Raw genomic sequence first — 16235 nt, 5'->3', positions numbered from 1 at the left:
TTGGAAGGGGCACATCAATTGTATAATGCATGTTATTAGCTGTTCCTTTGGAATTCACCTGGACACCCCCACTTTGCACTTGACGTCGGAAATTACCTGTGTGTTATGGACACATGCTGTGTGTAGGACAGGTAGGAAATGTACGTAAATTAAACATTTTTAAATGATGAGCATGTTGTGCATGCATACATTATGAGTTTTTATATTTATAAATCTGTATTATTTATAGAATAAGGTGTGTGACTCACTCCACTGAATTGCGGAAATTCTGGCAAATTTGAGATTAGTTAGAAAAAAGATCAATTAACCTGATTTTGAAATTCATGTTTTTCGCACGATGTGCATTTTTTTTCCAGGAGAAGAAGTATCGTTTCCAAAACCAGGTGGATAAAATGAAAGAAAAAGTTAAAAACGTGGAGGAGAAATCGAAAGAATTTGTTTATAAAGTGGAAGAAAAGAGCCATGATCTCATTCAAAAGTGGGAAGAGAAGTCGAGAGAATTCATAGGCAATTTTCTGGAGTTGTTCGGACCCGATGGAACATGGGTATGTACGCGGAAACCATGCTTTCATCAAAAAGATGAATCCATATCTTTAAGTATGTGTTCTGCTTTCTAAAAATACAGATAGCCGTAAAACAAAGTAATTTCTGGCCCACGACTGCGCTCGTATTTATACTATGTCATAAATAACTTATTTCCAGCATCCTAAGCTCCCACTTGGACCTCATCATTAAGACCCTAGCTTTCGGGCTCATTTGCATTCAAATGAACTCATTTTATTTAATATGTTTTCTTTTCCTTGGTGGGGTGAACACAAAAGCCAAATAGGGGCCCCAGGAAGTCTAGGTGCCATTGCGCAGCTATGAAAGCGCAGACCGATCCTTGAAAGCAATGTACCACATATGGTAGAAAATGAATTTGGGCGGGGAAAAGTGTGTGGTCAGACACTACATAATATCCATGAAAGGTTTGCTACTTTGCATCATGGTACATGCAGTCCTTGATTTGCGCTCCCCTCAGTGTTGAGCAGTCCATGATTTGCACTCCCCTTAGTGTTGACTGTAGTGTGAAATCATGGACTGCATGTACCATGATGCAAAGTAACACATTTTTGGGGGGATATTATGTGGTGTCCGACCACACCTTTTCCCTGCCCAAACTGAATTTCATGACCTCCTCTACCATTTATCACACATTCCTTATGTTCCTTTTTGTAAAACAAATAGTATTCCTGCCCATTGATTATACTTTATCGAGCCCGAGAGTGCGGCTGGAGCTGGAGAGTATGGCTGAGCCGGAGAGTACGGCCCGGTTGCGTAGAGTACAGTCCAGGTGCAGAGATTTCGGCCCGACTGCAGACTTAAAGATACGACTCGTAAATTACCTTTGTGAATACCAAAAGTCGTAAAGTTCGGCTTTTGTCTCAGTTTGCCTTTGTGAATCGGGTCCGCAGTCTTCAAAAATGAGTGCCAGTCCCCACCTGCTCATATTAAGCACTGGGGACTGGCAAGAATGTTTTGATGATCAGAGGTCAGGAAATAGCACACAAACCACTGTTCCTCTCCCATGTCAGTACCAGCCTCCTTTGCCCAAAACAGGAAAGGACCATATAATTGACTAGTAACATTATTCTTCCTCTTGGCCTGTTGAGCATACCATGGACTTGTGCATAACAATTGACATTCTGTCCTTTTAATATAACAAATGAATGTGCTTATAGATACTTTGCCTACTTGTGTGCACACCACAGGGCTTTGGCATACCCTTTATTCAAATAGAAACTATTTTTGATGGGTTGGATTTAGCTCTAAACTGTTTTATGAATCGGGGCAGACAAAATATAATTATGTATTTTTTAAATTAAATAGTTGACGAATGTCTGTATTTGCTAGGGTTATAACGTGGTTCTATCAATTATTCTCTTGCAAAAATATATAATTATAGATGGGAAACTGTGAATAACAGGTGTTTCTATTCATTGGAGGTGTCTGAACCTCAGTCTAGGATTTGACAAAGAGAGACTTGCTTGTTTATAATCCTTGGTCACCGTATTGAGAAAAAGAATAAAGATTATCACAAACATTAAATACTCCCAACGCCCTTTTTTTATGGTTGTGTAGATTTTGAATTAGACTATGATGTGGTTAATAGGTGCGGCTGTGATTTGGCACACCCATACATGTCCATTGGCTGGACTTGCCTTGAGAATGAAACATCACTGGTGACCTTTTAGCCAACATGTGACTTCAAAGCAGACAAGGTAACTGGTGGGTGTCTTCAAACTTAGCAAACTTTTGTGGGTGGGACTGCACCCTGCCCTGGGCAGGCTAGGTGGCTCTGCTAGGTGACTCTGCTAGGTGACTGAAGTCCCAGCCTGCAGGGACCAGGCCTCCTAGGAGAAAGCCATGGCTTCACCCATTTTCCACTGGGGATGACTGGAACTGTTCAGCCCATATGAGCTGCAGACCCCTCCCTGTTCCTCCACCACCCTGCCTCAGGTAGGGAAGCTGGCCCTACCTGGTGCCTGGGGCCCTGTCCTGCGGTGACCTGGCCTCCCAGACAACAGCCATTACTTCTCCTGCCTCTCATTGGGGATTATTGGAGATGTGCAGCCAGACAGCTCCCAATTCTGAAGCCACTTTACCTGGGCAGTCTAGGTGGCTCTGCCCTGTGGATGAAGCCCAGATCTAGGACAGGGTTGGGGGTCAGGGAACTCTACATACAACGGGATAAGTTAACTTAAAAGAAAAAATATATAAAACCACTTACCTTGTGCTTGCAGCATCGCAGCCCCGCCCCTGACACACCTCGCTACTCTTACCTGTGGTGGCCACCACTGGGCTGAAGCCCTGGCCTGCAGAGACCTGGCCTCCCAGGTGAAAGCCATTGCTTCTTCTGCCATTTAATTCTTGCAGCTAGTCTCTCCGGAGAAGCCCTAGACTCTTTCCTGGCCTGATGCCACCTTGCCTCGGCAGGCTAGGTAGCTCTGTCCAATAGCTGAAGCCCTGGCCTGGGGGTCTGGGGCACTTAGGATTACTGAAACTGTTCACTGTGTAGGTGCCCCAATCTTCTCCCTAGTCGGACAGGCTCTGTGGCTGTGTCCTATGGCCGAAGCCTGAGGGACTGGGCTCCCATCCGAAAGCAATGGTGTGATCTTTCTCTCACTGGAGATTTCAGGAACTCTTCGGGCCAGAGGAGCACCAGATCCTCCCTGGTCCAACCCCATCCCTTCTCGGATAGGCTAAGTGGCTTTGCCTGGTATCTGAAGCTTCGGCCTGTGGGGACATGGCCTCCCATGCAAAATCCATGGCTTCTCCTGCCTCTCACTGGGGATTATTGGAGCTGTTCAGCTGGATGGAGGAGCCCCAGATTCCTATCCAATCTGTGCCACTTTGTCTGGGCAGGCTAGCTGGCTCTACAAGCTGAGTGAAGCCCTTGCCTGGGTGTTGGACCTCTCATGCGAAAGCCATGGCTTCTCCCCCCTCTCAATGGGGATTACTGGAACTGTTCACCTCATAGCCCCAGACTCCTATCCAATCTGATGCCATCCTGCCTCAGGTTGACCAGGTGGTTTTACCTGGTGGCTGAGATCCCAGCCTGCAGGCACTAAGCCTCCCAGGTGAAAACCATGGCTTTCCCACTGTTCAACACTTGCAGCTGGTCTGCCCAGAGAAGCCCCAGACTACTTCCTGGTCTTATGCCCCCCTGTACAGGGAATGGAGGGCTCTCTAACCAGTGCTTGGGGGACCAGCTTCAGGTATGAGCATTGGCTTCACCCCATCTTGTGCTGGCAATTCTTGGAGCTGGTCAGCTCTGAGGAGCCTCAGATGCCTCACCAATTACACAGCCCTGCCCTGCTGGATAGGGAAGATCACACCCTCTCCCTGGATGGCTACTGCCAACCCAGTACTTTTTCCTGGAAGCTCAGGGATGATATTCACCTTCCTGGAACTCAGCCCTGGTTAGTTGACATGGTTTAAGACCCTCTGGGCCTAGGAAAGAAACTATTTTGATTGACTATTAAGCCCCCACTTCATCCTACAAAGTTCTTGTTTGAATATTTGCTACTACGTCAGCTTTGGTCACCTTATCCTAGCGTTCGGTTCATCCTTCAGCACCAGTATTGCTTACCAAAGGTGGCCCACTAGGCACTGGCACACAGTGCCCAGCTCCTTGCTAGCGAGCCCACGTCTTACCCATTTAAATGTTTGAAAATAAGTTGAGATTGTTTAGGCCCAAAAATGAATAATTGTTTGCTTTACCAGATAAAACTTGCTATACAGTTCCTACAAATTAATTAGGACTGTGTATCTGTACAACATAAGCTTCAGAATATGGACGCTCAATTCACACATACCATCAGAAAATGTTGGATTGGTTCCCAGCTAGCTCACAGTGTCCCATCTGAACCCCAACCTTATCAAGGTACCTGATGGTATCAGCAACCTTTAACATGCTCACTCTTTATTCCCCAAGGTTATTGTGGAAACAGATCTACCCTTTTGTTGTTTACCTTTACATTCCTAAGGTAAACACAAGAAATATATGAATTGGCTTTTCAAACATTTATCGAAATAAGCGTGTTCTTGTATAGTAAGCGTGTCATGTAATTATTAGGCAGAAGGAACAAAGCTTTGTAATTAGCATTATAAGAATAGTGAAAAAGATAAACAGTGTAACCATTATAACAATGCTATATGATTACACTCCTACCTAACACTGCCTAATTCATTGAGAGCATAATGGGAGTTCCATCTGCCAGCTCCATTGGGATAGCCTAAACCCACATACCTGACTATGACGTATCAGGAAGCCAGCCTGTTTAATACAGGCTATCGTCCTTGCCAGGATAGAGGCCAATTTTATTTATCTGGAGCCTCAGAGCTGTCTCCAATCAGACAACCTGATACAAGGCCATCACGTTATGTGCCTAGCCTTGGACAGAGTGTATGAATAAAACAATAATAATGCTTTCTAAGACAGTGTCTACACATAGGTCTAAAAGACAAGGACAGATTGTGGTTCAATTCCTGGAGTACAGACACTGCAAAGTACTTTAGAATGCATTCATGACACAGCAGGATGTGTGGTAAGTCCAACACCATTTGGCCTTGAGGTGGAACATTCATTGCAGATCCAAAAAATAGGGCTAAAACAAGAATAAGCAGGAATAACAGTAGCGGTAAGCCTCCAAATACACTGGAAACCAAAGAGTGTAAAAGGGATAGAATCACTCTGAAAACTGTCTGGAATGTGCTAACAAATCCAGACCTATTCGCTTTAAAAAAATGTACCACTCCCGCTGTATTTGAAGCATTAAATATGCGGTGTGCAAGTTCACCAAAATGCTGTGGCAAGTTTCTGGTTGTAGCGATTGTACTTCAGAAGAAAACCTTGCAACTTGAAGATCAAAAGTTTCTCAAGCAGATGCTAATGCAACGTCCTTTCGAAATAATAAGTCCTTCAGTCGTCTTGAGTTATCCACAAGTTAATGTTAAAATAGGAATCGTGGGCCATAAGGTAACTTTCCTAGTCTTGTGTGTAGGAGGAAATAACACGTTATTACTACAAGTCACAACCCTGGGAACCGTCACCACATATGGCACGCCTGGTTTCATCCCACAAAAAACGTGGTCGTTCAAGGACAAATAATTTGCATCTGAAAGTAATCTGAACACTGGCCGAATTAAGGAGACTGGGATGCCCTTCAAATAACTTGCCAGATTGGTTGTGGATACATTGCACGCCCCATGAAGTGTCACCTTTTTACAAACTAATGAATGGCCGAACGAAGTTTCATGTTCGTTTCTGCTAATGAATACTTCAGTTTCTCCACTCAAACATTCGTAATTGAAGGGTAAAAGCCAATTTTGTGAACAAAATTCTCCCCTAATGCTTCATATCTGACTAATTGAAAGTGTGTAAGACAAGATGTAAACTGAAATGTTGATACTGTTAATATAATAAAACCATGGGTCAAACATGGTGGCCCAGATACTGTAAAACACAATTTCTCTAACCACTCTATGTTTAACATTTTTTTCTTTGCCATCAGTCTTTGTGTGCATTTTAAAGTATAAGGCAAAACCAAATCTGTTGCATTCAGATATTTCTAAGGCACACGGTTTGATTTTAAAACCTGCAATGTCCAACTCAATTGAATAATCAATCTCAGGTGACTTTGCCCATGCTGGAGGAGAGACATATCATTCTGTATTGTATCGAATTCGGATGTTGCAATTTTATTCACGAATAAATTTGATTCAACAATGTAGTTATGCCATTATCTACAACAGCCAATGCTTTTTCCAAATTAATCCTGTCAATTAGTGTTAAGCTTTCAGCAGCTTCTTGCTGAGAAATTTTCCAAAGTTTATTGCAGGTGTCTTATATGAACCGTTTAGAACGTGGTGACCTAGGACCCAACAAGAATTCTTGTAGATCCATGTAATCAGAAAGGAGAGAGAAGTGTTCCTTAACTGCAGATACGGTGGAATGCTACAACCATTGCTGGCATAACTTTCCTACACTATAGGTGGTAATCACCTCAGAATGTTGTGACTGTATATATTAGGGGTTTGGGGCCCCATGCATCAAACTAAAAACCGGTTGCAAATGGCTAGATTGTCAGAATCTGCCCCTTCGCGACCAGTATTTTTGCATTTTGGATGCATCATCCCAAATGCAAAAATCGCAATTTAAGGAATCGCAGAATTTGCGATTACTTAAATTGCGATTGCATTTAAGGAATCGCACATTGCGATTCCTTTATTGCAATTTAAAATAGCGATTTCACTATTAGGGGTCGCAAATTACCGTCGAATGAAACGGAACGGTAATTTGCGAAAACTGCATTTTTCAAAGTTACATGTTACACACACACATGCCCTTGGAGCATGTGTGTGCGCAACATGGGTGCACATTACAATTTCAGGGGTGCAACAGGGTGTCCTTTTGGCACCCTTGCACCCTTGAAATTGCATGGGCAATTTGCTAGTACGTAATGGGTACTCGCAAATTGCGCATGCAATTCTCATTCATTTCTATGGGCCTGTAGGCCCATAGGAATAAATGGTAAGCCATTCCTTAATTGTGACTCGCAATTTGCGAGTCGCAATTAAGGAATGTGTAGGACTCGCTATTTTTTAGCGATTTCTACATGCATAGGCTTTTGTTATTCCATAATTGCAATTCCTTAATAATCACAATTAAGGATTCACAAAAGCCTACCTTGATGCATGTGGGGGCTGGTCTGCCAGCATTATAACCCATTGAGAAGTTTAAATAACATGTGTTACAACAATTAGTGTCAACTGGCCACACTAACCACCGTCTAAAGCTGAAATTGAAGAATTATATGTACTATTCTGCACCATTCTGTTGAGCAGTTCTTCTATAAAATTTGCCAAGTGTTGCCAAATGTCAAAATATGCAATAGAGGGAAAGCTAGGTGTGGTACTTTTTAGCCACACCTAGGCAAGTCGTTGGCTGCACTGCTTTGTTCAGAAAAAACATTTGTTTATGGATCAGAAAAGCTCTAAGTAAAGCATCAATGCCCTGTACTTGTCAGTGTCGTGTTCCCCGATTGTGAAGGGGTAAGCTTATACTAAAAATAAACTTGGTCTAAAGGGTTGTAACCTGAAAAATATGTAAACTTTTTCAAATATGTTTTTGAACTACCCACTGGTGGTGTCTGGCAGGTTCCCAGTGTGTGTAATTGAAAACTGTACGTGGAGTGCAAACTTTGTGTAAGTAGTGATGGGCATGGTGATGATAACAAAACATTTCACCATAATTAGAAGAATTTAAATACAGAGCTTCAATTTCAAACACTGTATAAGACTCTAGTTCAGAAAGCATGCTCTTGACAGTATCTACATCCCATTCATCAGAGATAGATCCAGGAGTAATTATTTTGTCTATTGCAACCTTAAATGGATAGGATCTGCAACGTTTCTGTGGGACCAAAAGTATCAAATGGACCTTATGCCACACAATTCCAACAGAGAGAGAAAATGCAGAAATGTTCACAAGGGACAGGTCTTTTTGCACTTTTTGTGAAGAAGAATGTGGTTTCAATACCTCAGCTACCAGTTCTGCAGCAGAGTGTTCTGGAAGGTAATGTCCATTTAGAAGCAAGAAAAAACTGTAAGGAATCCAATCCAAATGAACAGGAAAAGCAGTTAAATGGGAATCCAAATATAGGATCATGGAGAAATCAGATAAGTTTGTTTCAGCCAAAGAAGAAATGCACGTGCACCATGCAACATAGTATGCAAGGAATCTGAAGAAAAATCATCAATGTCGGCAAAGTAACTAGAGGCAGTCTATGCAAAATCAGGAACCTCACGGTAAAGATGAAGTGGTAGACACCTCCAAGGGTGTTTGTAATAAACAACTTCGCTGTTGGAAGTAGCAGTAAAAAACTGTAAATTCGCATCTGATGTGCATCCTGTCTCAGCAGTATTAACAGAAAGTAGTAAAACTTCAGTAGCTGAAGTCCCCAGCCGGAGAGAAGAAATATTTGTATTATTTGATGTTTGTAGAGGGATTTCCTCTATGGTAGCGAGAGGAGACAGGTAACTACCAAGGAGCCCTCACTATGTAGGACTGGCCTCGTGCTATAGCTTGATCCCAAATCTATTGAAACAAAACGTGTGTTTCTACAACCCGCAAGTGGAGCCAAAATCACTGTTCTGGTACCTTGAATGCCAAAGACTAGCACTGGTGCTCGGAATTATGGGCCAAATCTCTTTTCTGTCTGTAATATTCTCTCAAACTAGATCCTCAACTTTAGGAATCAAGCCAGAAGTTGTTGGTTGCTCCTTTACTTCTTCAGTGGCAAAATGTTTAGAAATTTAATTTGAGTGCTCATCCCAAAAGTCTTGTAGTTCCTGTAAGACAGTGAAAAGTTCATTGATGTCAAAAGGTGTATCTGACACCACTGTGCTAGGGTTGTCATGATCTGGAACGTACATCTGGACCCCAAAGAGGACTTCATAGGGAGTCTGACCACCCAAGGATCATCTAGGCAGATTATTTAAAGCACTCTTGACACCATAGAAGTGACAGATCCAGCTACGATCTGAACCTAATATTCTAGCTGTTTTAAGTCATGGTTTTCCTTTTCACTATCGAATTTTCTTTGGGACGATTGAGGGAGGAATAATGCATAACAACACCCAGGGTTGCCATTTTATCCCTGTAAGCCTTAGAGGCAAATGCTGGTCTCTGGTCACAGTGCTACTGCATATGCCTCGATGAAGACTTGCAAGTCTTTAATAACAGTTCGAGTGTCAGCCGATCGCTGTGGCTGAAATCAAGAAATCTAAAAAAATGAATCTAGAAATCTAAAAAATTAATCTACAGCCAAGCGGATACATTAAAACAAAACCTCTGAATTCAGAGGCATGCAGTGATCCAAGTAGATATATGTCAGGGGTTTGTTTGAAATGAGAAGGGGTGTCTGATGTGGGTGAGCCGCGCTGGATCTTTTAATTTGCTAGCAAATGCTACAGCTAAGGTCATAATGTTTAGTTTGCCTGTACAAACCATGCCGCCGATAGAGTTTCTATAGTATGGAAACTGTAACTGTCACACCTGCATCGACAGATGCGAATCCTTCATGAGCAGTTATGATTAATGCTAGTCTGCGATCCTGATTGGGTATCACTTGATCATCCTCTCCAGGAATGAGAGCAAAAGGTATGTTTTGAGTGCTCAATGGGTAGGAGTATTTTGCTGGATAATTTTTAGGTAATGGAGTGTCATTGAAGTGAAGCATTGATAGCAACCATCATCTGCCCTCATGTGTGAATGGGTAATTGCAGCAACAACAGTCTGTACCGCTGATTTGGTGGCTTCATAATCCAGTGAATTCCCAACAATGTGGGATGACTCAATGTATGAATTACATGAGCCCATGGCAAGCAACCTTTAAGATGTGCCACCTTTCCCCAAAGCAGTTTATGCTTGATAGTGTTTTCTTTAGAACCTCTGAATCCATTCAAGTGCCAATAATGCAAGTTTTCATTAAAAGACTGAACACTGTAAAATAAATCCTGGCATAGAAGGTGAGCCCTTCGCAGGCATGTGGCACCCATCCCAGGTACTTTGAGACATGACAGGATAATGCATGGACTCCATATAATGGGAACCCTCATCCAGCTAGAGCTCTCACCCTGGGCCCGGTCAGATCTTTTTAGCCTTGCGAATCAGACTAACCTTCCCGGAGCACTTTGTGACACAGCGGTCCAGCACATTAACTCCTGTGGGCTCCAAAGGAGCTCTGGCCTGGGGCCCTGTCAGAGCTTTCCACCCCACCGAGAGCAGATGCTGGCCATATGGTCATTTGTAAGTGCTTCCACAAATGTGTAGATTCGGCGGGGGCTATTTTAGGTGTAACCCCTCCCCCCACCATATAAATGCATTCTTGGCCTGGTAGCTGGGTCTGGGGCCCTGAGTCAGGTCTGCTAGCTCTGTGTCGGTTTTGTGAGCCAATAATGGAAGACAAAACTATGACCTTTGATGTAAATGAGAGAGAAAGATACCCATCTGGTGGCTGCATTTCAAAATGTGAAACCATATAACTTGGAATCAATAACGGCTTCCCTGCTTGTCCAAATTGTGTAATCCTAGGCAAATATTTTATTTCTACCTTTTTATTTATTATCACATATGAGTGCACTTTTAAATACTTGAGGTCAGGATGTGTGCAGTACCAGCCCCTCTTATGTTTGATTTAATAGACTGTAAGGTTGATCCTCTATAAGAAGAATCTAGGGTTTACAAGACTACTGACTTGTGTATTAGTCAGGGCCACTGGAATTATGCAGTTCTGCTCCTTTTTTCACATAACTATGTTATGTTGCATTTGCTGCACAATCCATCACCTGCTGCATAATCTGCAGATTTTAACCAAAAAAAATTGTTTCTAGCTCTAACAGATCAAAAGTTACTAAAAATGTGTCGCCATGTGTTCGCATGCAGTGTAAGGCCCTTCACAAAGGCTTACTGGTCATCTTTCAGTTGCTTATTTCTGCATTTGGGTGAGAAACTGGTATTAAAAAGGTGAAATTATTGCCCAGACACTCTCACCATGTATAAAAATAACAAAATAATAAAGTAATACTTTTAAAAAAATGTGCTGCATTATTCCGCATAATTTGCCTTTTCTTGTCGTTTAAATTAGTCAAACCTGCTGTGTAATTTGGTGCCCCTTGCTGCATTATTCCGGTGACCTTGGTCTTAGTTCATTAAAGACATCGTTGTTGAGAGATGAGCCATGAATGTTTCTAAAAACAATAACTTTGAATAAATATCTGTCTATGCAGTGATATAATTTGATGTACTAAAGTGAAACACTTCTGCATAAAAAAATACAGTTTTTTCAATTTTGAAGAGAGTGTATCATATTTTTACATTATGTTTGGTGACTGATATGCATGCCAAACGTATTCATGGCTCAACAGTAGACTCTTAGAACCAAGTCAGACTCATGACTCCACTCTGGCTCGGCCCACCCTATTAATTTGCCCTCCTCTATTTCTGACTTGATCTTAGTATTTGAGGCTGTCGGTCACCTGATGAAATAATTTGGAAGAGGCAAGGACTAGAAACATGGAGCTCTGCCCACATGCACCAATTTGACAACTCTGCCTTCAAGGCTTCCTGTCGCAGAGACAAAGGAGAGTTTGTGTAATTAAAACATATTTAAAATAAGTGATCCGAACCTAGGGACTCAATGTCATAATTGTAGCACATGACCATAGCAATGGTGAACAACCAGGTCCAGGTGGCATGGGCATGGGTGTAGCTTTAGAGCTGGTGTTTGGGGTGCGACACGCCTCAAATGTTTTAATGGTTTTGTAGTTGGGTCATGTCTGCTATTTCTGGGACAGTTTTTCTCATAATTTTTATTTCACTAAGAGTGTTTAACTTGTCAATTGTTTGGATTGGGATCTTAAATATATATATATTCACTGAAAAAACCATAGGTTTCACACACGTTATAGTTAGGAATTATCATTTACAAAACCTTGCAAATTCACTTAAAAAACCATAGGTTTCACACATGTTATAGTTAGCTGTACATTTCACTCGTAAAAAACAAATGAAATTCCACGTTATAGTTAGATCAGGTAACTATAACTTGCGCGCCCACAATAAACTGCTGATGACGTCACATAGTACATCACTCATGACATGGTCAGTGACATCACTCATGACATCAATGATGACATCTGAAATTACACATTGTGGATTGCGGTCGCGCAAGTTATAGTTACCTGATCTAACTATAACGTGGAATTTCATTTGTTTTTTACGAGTGAAATGTACAGCTAACTATAACATGTGTGAAACCTATGGTTTTTTAAGTGAATTTGCAAGGTTTTGTAAATGATAATTCCTAACTATAACGTGTGTGAAACCTATGGTTTTTTCAGTGAATTTGTACGTTTTTTTAAATGCTAAGTTATGTATTTTTTTTTTTTTCTGGTTTTTCACTATGCGCACACCCTGCGCACGGAGCGCGCTTACAGATATATATATATTGATTTAAATGCTATTTTCTCAGGACCTACTGAACAGATTTACACCGGACCTACAAAAGGCACATCCTTGACCTGAGGACTACCTCTCTGCCAAATTTCAAGTAATTCTGTTCAGCCGTTCGGGCTGTAGCTGTGTCTAAAGGTCCTATGGAAAAATGCATGGGGAAAACGCGTTTTGGGACCCCCCTTTTTTCTCAGCCCCCGCTTGACGAATCCCCCCGAGACTTTCAGGGTAGGAGCGGAGCGTAGCGCCCCATTAGTTTTGAAAATTTCGCGAGGATTCGTCGACCGGCGCCAAAGTTATTCCAAATAGAATGTTGCGGATTTCCTATGGAAACACGGTCCTAACTATAACTATCTACTGGCGACCGCCAGTAGATAATATATAGTGACCACTTGACTAAAAATTTAGTAAATCTGCACCCATAAAAGCACTCCCTGAATAGGTGTAAATGTACTACATTGTGGAATTCACAAACATTGTCAGTAATACGATTGGAAAGTTGTGTCAGTCTCAAGTTTCCAGGCACACTACGGGCAATCAAACCCCCAAAAGGCGATGAGATGAATGCTTGAAAATAGTGAATTGGGCAGGGTAGCATTCCAACCCATCATTTTTCACCTACTATGTCACTCTGCAGCCAACTGCTTTTTTTGTTGCAAAATGTCCCGAATTTTACTAACTAAGCTTTTCCCCTGGGCTTCTAGGGCCTTTGTATCATCTGGGGAAACCAACATGATGGACAGTAACCAACGCCCACGCCCTAGTAATATGGGGCAGTCAACTAGCTATTCATGTAGTCAATGCACACAGAGTAACAGACGAGGACATTTGGGTGAATTTATCCAACCTCCTGGAGCCCTAATTGGGCTTGAAGCTTTCAATGAACAATCATTCGGACATTCAGGGCAGCACTGAATCCTGAATACTGAATCAAGCATGGAAGTGACATGTTTTGCTTATTAATTGTGAGTACAAAATATATATCGTGATTCCAGTCTCCGTAGTCTCAAAATATTTTCGCCTCCCCTTATGTCAGCTGATTCATGATCAATACCATAGTTTAGAGAAAACACCCCAGCACACAAATGTTGTTACAGGAGTTGTTTAAACGTGCATAATGTGAGCACAAATCATAACACATGGAGTAAATAGTTGTTCTTTTTTTTCCCTTTTAATCCTTCAGTCTTCAAAACAGCCTCTCACAACAACCGACACGTGTTTCGTCGCTTAACAAGGGAAATCCTCCCGCGACTTTATCAAGGCTGCACATAAACAGATAAAAAGTAATGTATCAAAAGATACATTCACAAATGTACACAATGTGTATTTACTTCTACTATTTGTGTAGTAGAGTGTTGGTGGCTATCTAGGAAAAAGCACAGGGTGTGTGATCAAGTGATCTCTCTGTATCGCCGCAATCAGAGAGGATAAGGAAATTGTGTATCTCACATGCTGAAGTATACATGGGAAGGGAAGATGAATCACATGTGGGGGGGGTTAAAAAACACTTAAAGTGCAGTCGTGGTCAAGCTGGGCAAAGTGGTAGCATGCATAAATCAGCATATGTCTATCTAAACGGTGGGGACAGGAGTTTTGTGGTGGAAAGTGAAGGAGGAGGGAGACTATAGTAACCCAAGTATAACCCGATCATTTTACCAGAATTCCCTTGTATAAATACCTATGATTCTTTCTTTTGTTTTCTCTGTAAGAAAGAAAAGCAAAAGGGGTCTACAATAAGTGTCTATTCTAGTAAAGTATCAGTAAACTATTCCTGATTGTATGTAAATAATAATCATCACCTACTTGAATTGTGGTGATATTTCCAACCCACAAGGGGTTCTGTTTCTTAGCGACATCCTCACAAGTAGTACGTTTATTGGTATGGTTCCAGTGACTTGCTCAATTTCTGTATCTGCAGCCAGATAGCAAATTACAGTTTTAGCGGCATTCGCTAGCTGTCCCAGTTATAATACACGTGTTCATGAGTCTAAATTAAACACATACACAGACTGATTTCGCTCAAATATCTATGCATCTTATATTCTAAACCACCCGATGTGTATGTAATGGTCCGCGACCACACAGTAGCCCAAACTCCATTCAATTTCACTATGCTTATATTGAATATTATTTATATATTTCCGATTTTCTGAGACTATCCAAATCGAACCAAGTGGCCAACAGAAGAAAAAATATATATATATCACATCTATTTCGAGTATTCTCAACATAATACCATGAGAAACTACCCGAAACGTAGGGACCCATTTGCGGAGCCTTGAGGGTCTGACTGAAATGCCTCAAAAAACATTCAAAATCGCATATATTAATTCAAATAAAATCTGATTGTCAGAATTATTCCTCTAAACAGACCGTATGTCCGTACAGCATCAGTTCACACTCTCACTTTTACATGCTAAAGTCCGTGAACACAACTGTAATCTCACTCTCCGTAGTTAAATTAGTTAAACAGGAGTAACTTCGTACGTGCCGTCACAAAACTTCATCTATCCGTTTATCAGGTAACAATGGCCCAATATTGAGAAATGCCTCAGTGAATTCTCCTTCTTACCGTAGCAGTAGTTTCGGGGTGCATAGGCGTCACATCTCGTGTAGTTCCGAGTACGGAAGACTACCAGTACTTCGCCGTCATTACCTATATGCCGGCTTCCTGAAATTGTATGTCCTAATAGAAAGAAGACTAGCCCTGATAGAAGCTACAACGTAATCATGAAAAATCACTGCCCGTATTCCTAATCGGCGGCCATATTGTAGTTCTGTCTCATACGTTAGGTGCGGTGCACCTCTTGTTCCTGGCCCATTTGTGCCTCTCAATTAATAGTCAATCTTAAATTTATAAAAAACTATGTGGTCCCTATAACCTTATTGTGCTGTAAAATATATTAAAGAAAATGCTCGTGATGTGAGTTGTTATTAATTGGAGTATACGCACCGTATCAAGGGAATATATGTGGGAAAGTGCTAGAAATCATATTTTTTCATCCATATTCTCAGGTGTGTGTGAGATATTGGGTGAAATTGGTAACAAAAGCGAAAGAAGCATGCAAAGTGCCAATGAACATATGAATATCTCTCATTAGGAAATCATTATAACATTGCACATTCGCAGCATCAACAGCATTGTTTTTAATTTCCTGCATCATTACTTTGCATATTCAGTACGGTGTTATCTGATCAAGTGTCTACACATTCCTGAAACATTTTCTTTTTGGGAAAACAATATGTAGTAGTAAAGCTTTATTTCGATATAGAAACATATCATAAAAGCAAAACATGACAGCATAAAAACAATGGTCGAAACAAAGCAATTTACAATTCATATTACCATTAAAAACATTTCATATTTACACGGGATAATCTTAAAATTTATGAAAAATGAAAAAGGGACACTTTACTGTATCGTCAGTTGTTTAGCAGATCTTATGCGCCAAGCCCAGCCTAGGAATTTAGCCAAACAAATGGCAAAAAAGGGTCTTGTATCTGAGAGCAGTATTCTTATAGCTTCCAGATGTGAGCGAGTTCCCAGGCTCCTACAAAGAGGCTTCAACCACCTCCGTCTAGGGGCCATATAGACTCGACACTCAAATAGAAAGTGTGCGACAGATTCGATTTTTAGCTCGCAGAATGGGCAATAGGGTACAGTTTGCAGTGGTGG

At 41.4% G+C, this 16235-nt stretch overlaps 1 protein-coding gene across 2 annotated transcripts in view; it reads left to right on the top strand.

Moving 5' to 3' along the window:
• The window catches only part of PCYT1B (phosphate cytidylyltransferase 1B, choline), a 1395913-nt gene that overhangs the window by 1252428 nt on the left and 127250 nt on the right, over window positions 1–16235 (top strand). For both annotated transcript variants that reach the window (XM_085622422.1, XM_085622421.1), the window contains one exon: window positions 357–545. In XM_085622422.1, the coding sequence (XP_085478548.1) occupies window positions 357–545 (189 nt within the window). The remainder of the gene's footprint in view (window positions 1–356; window positions 546–16235) is intronic.

This window comes from Triturus cristatus, chromosome 8 (genome assembly GCF_964204655.1).
Source record: "Triturus cristatus chromosome 8, aTriCri1.1, whole genome shotgun sequence".
Lineage (NCBI taxonomy): Eukaryota > Metazoa > Chordata > Amphibia > Caudata > Salamandridae > Triturus > Triturus cristatus.
The sequence above is the reverse complement of the archived record's forward strand: the minus strand, read 5'-3'. Positions and strand labels throughout refer to the sequence as shown.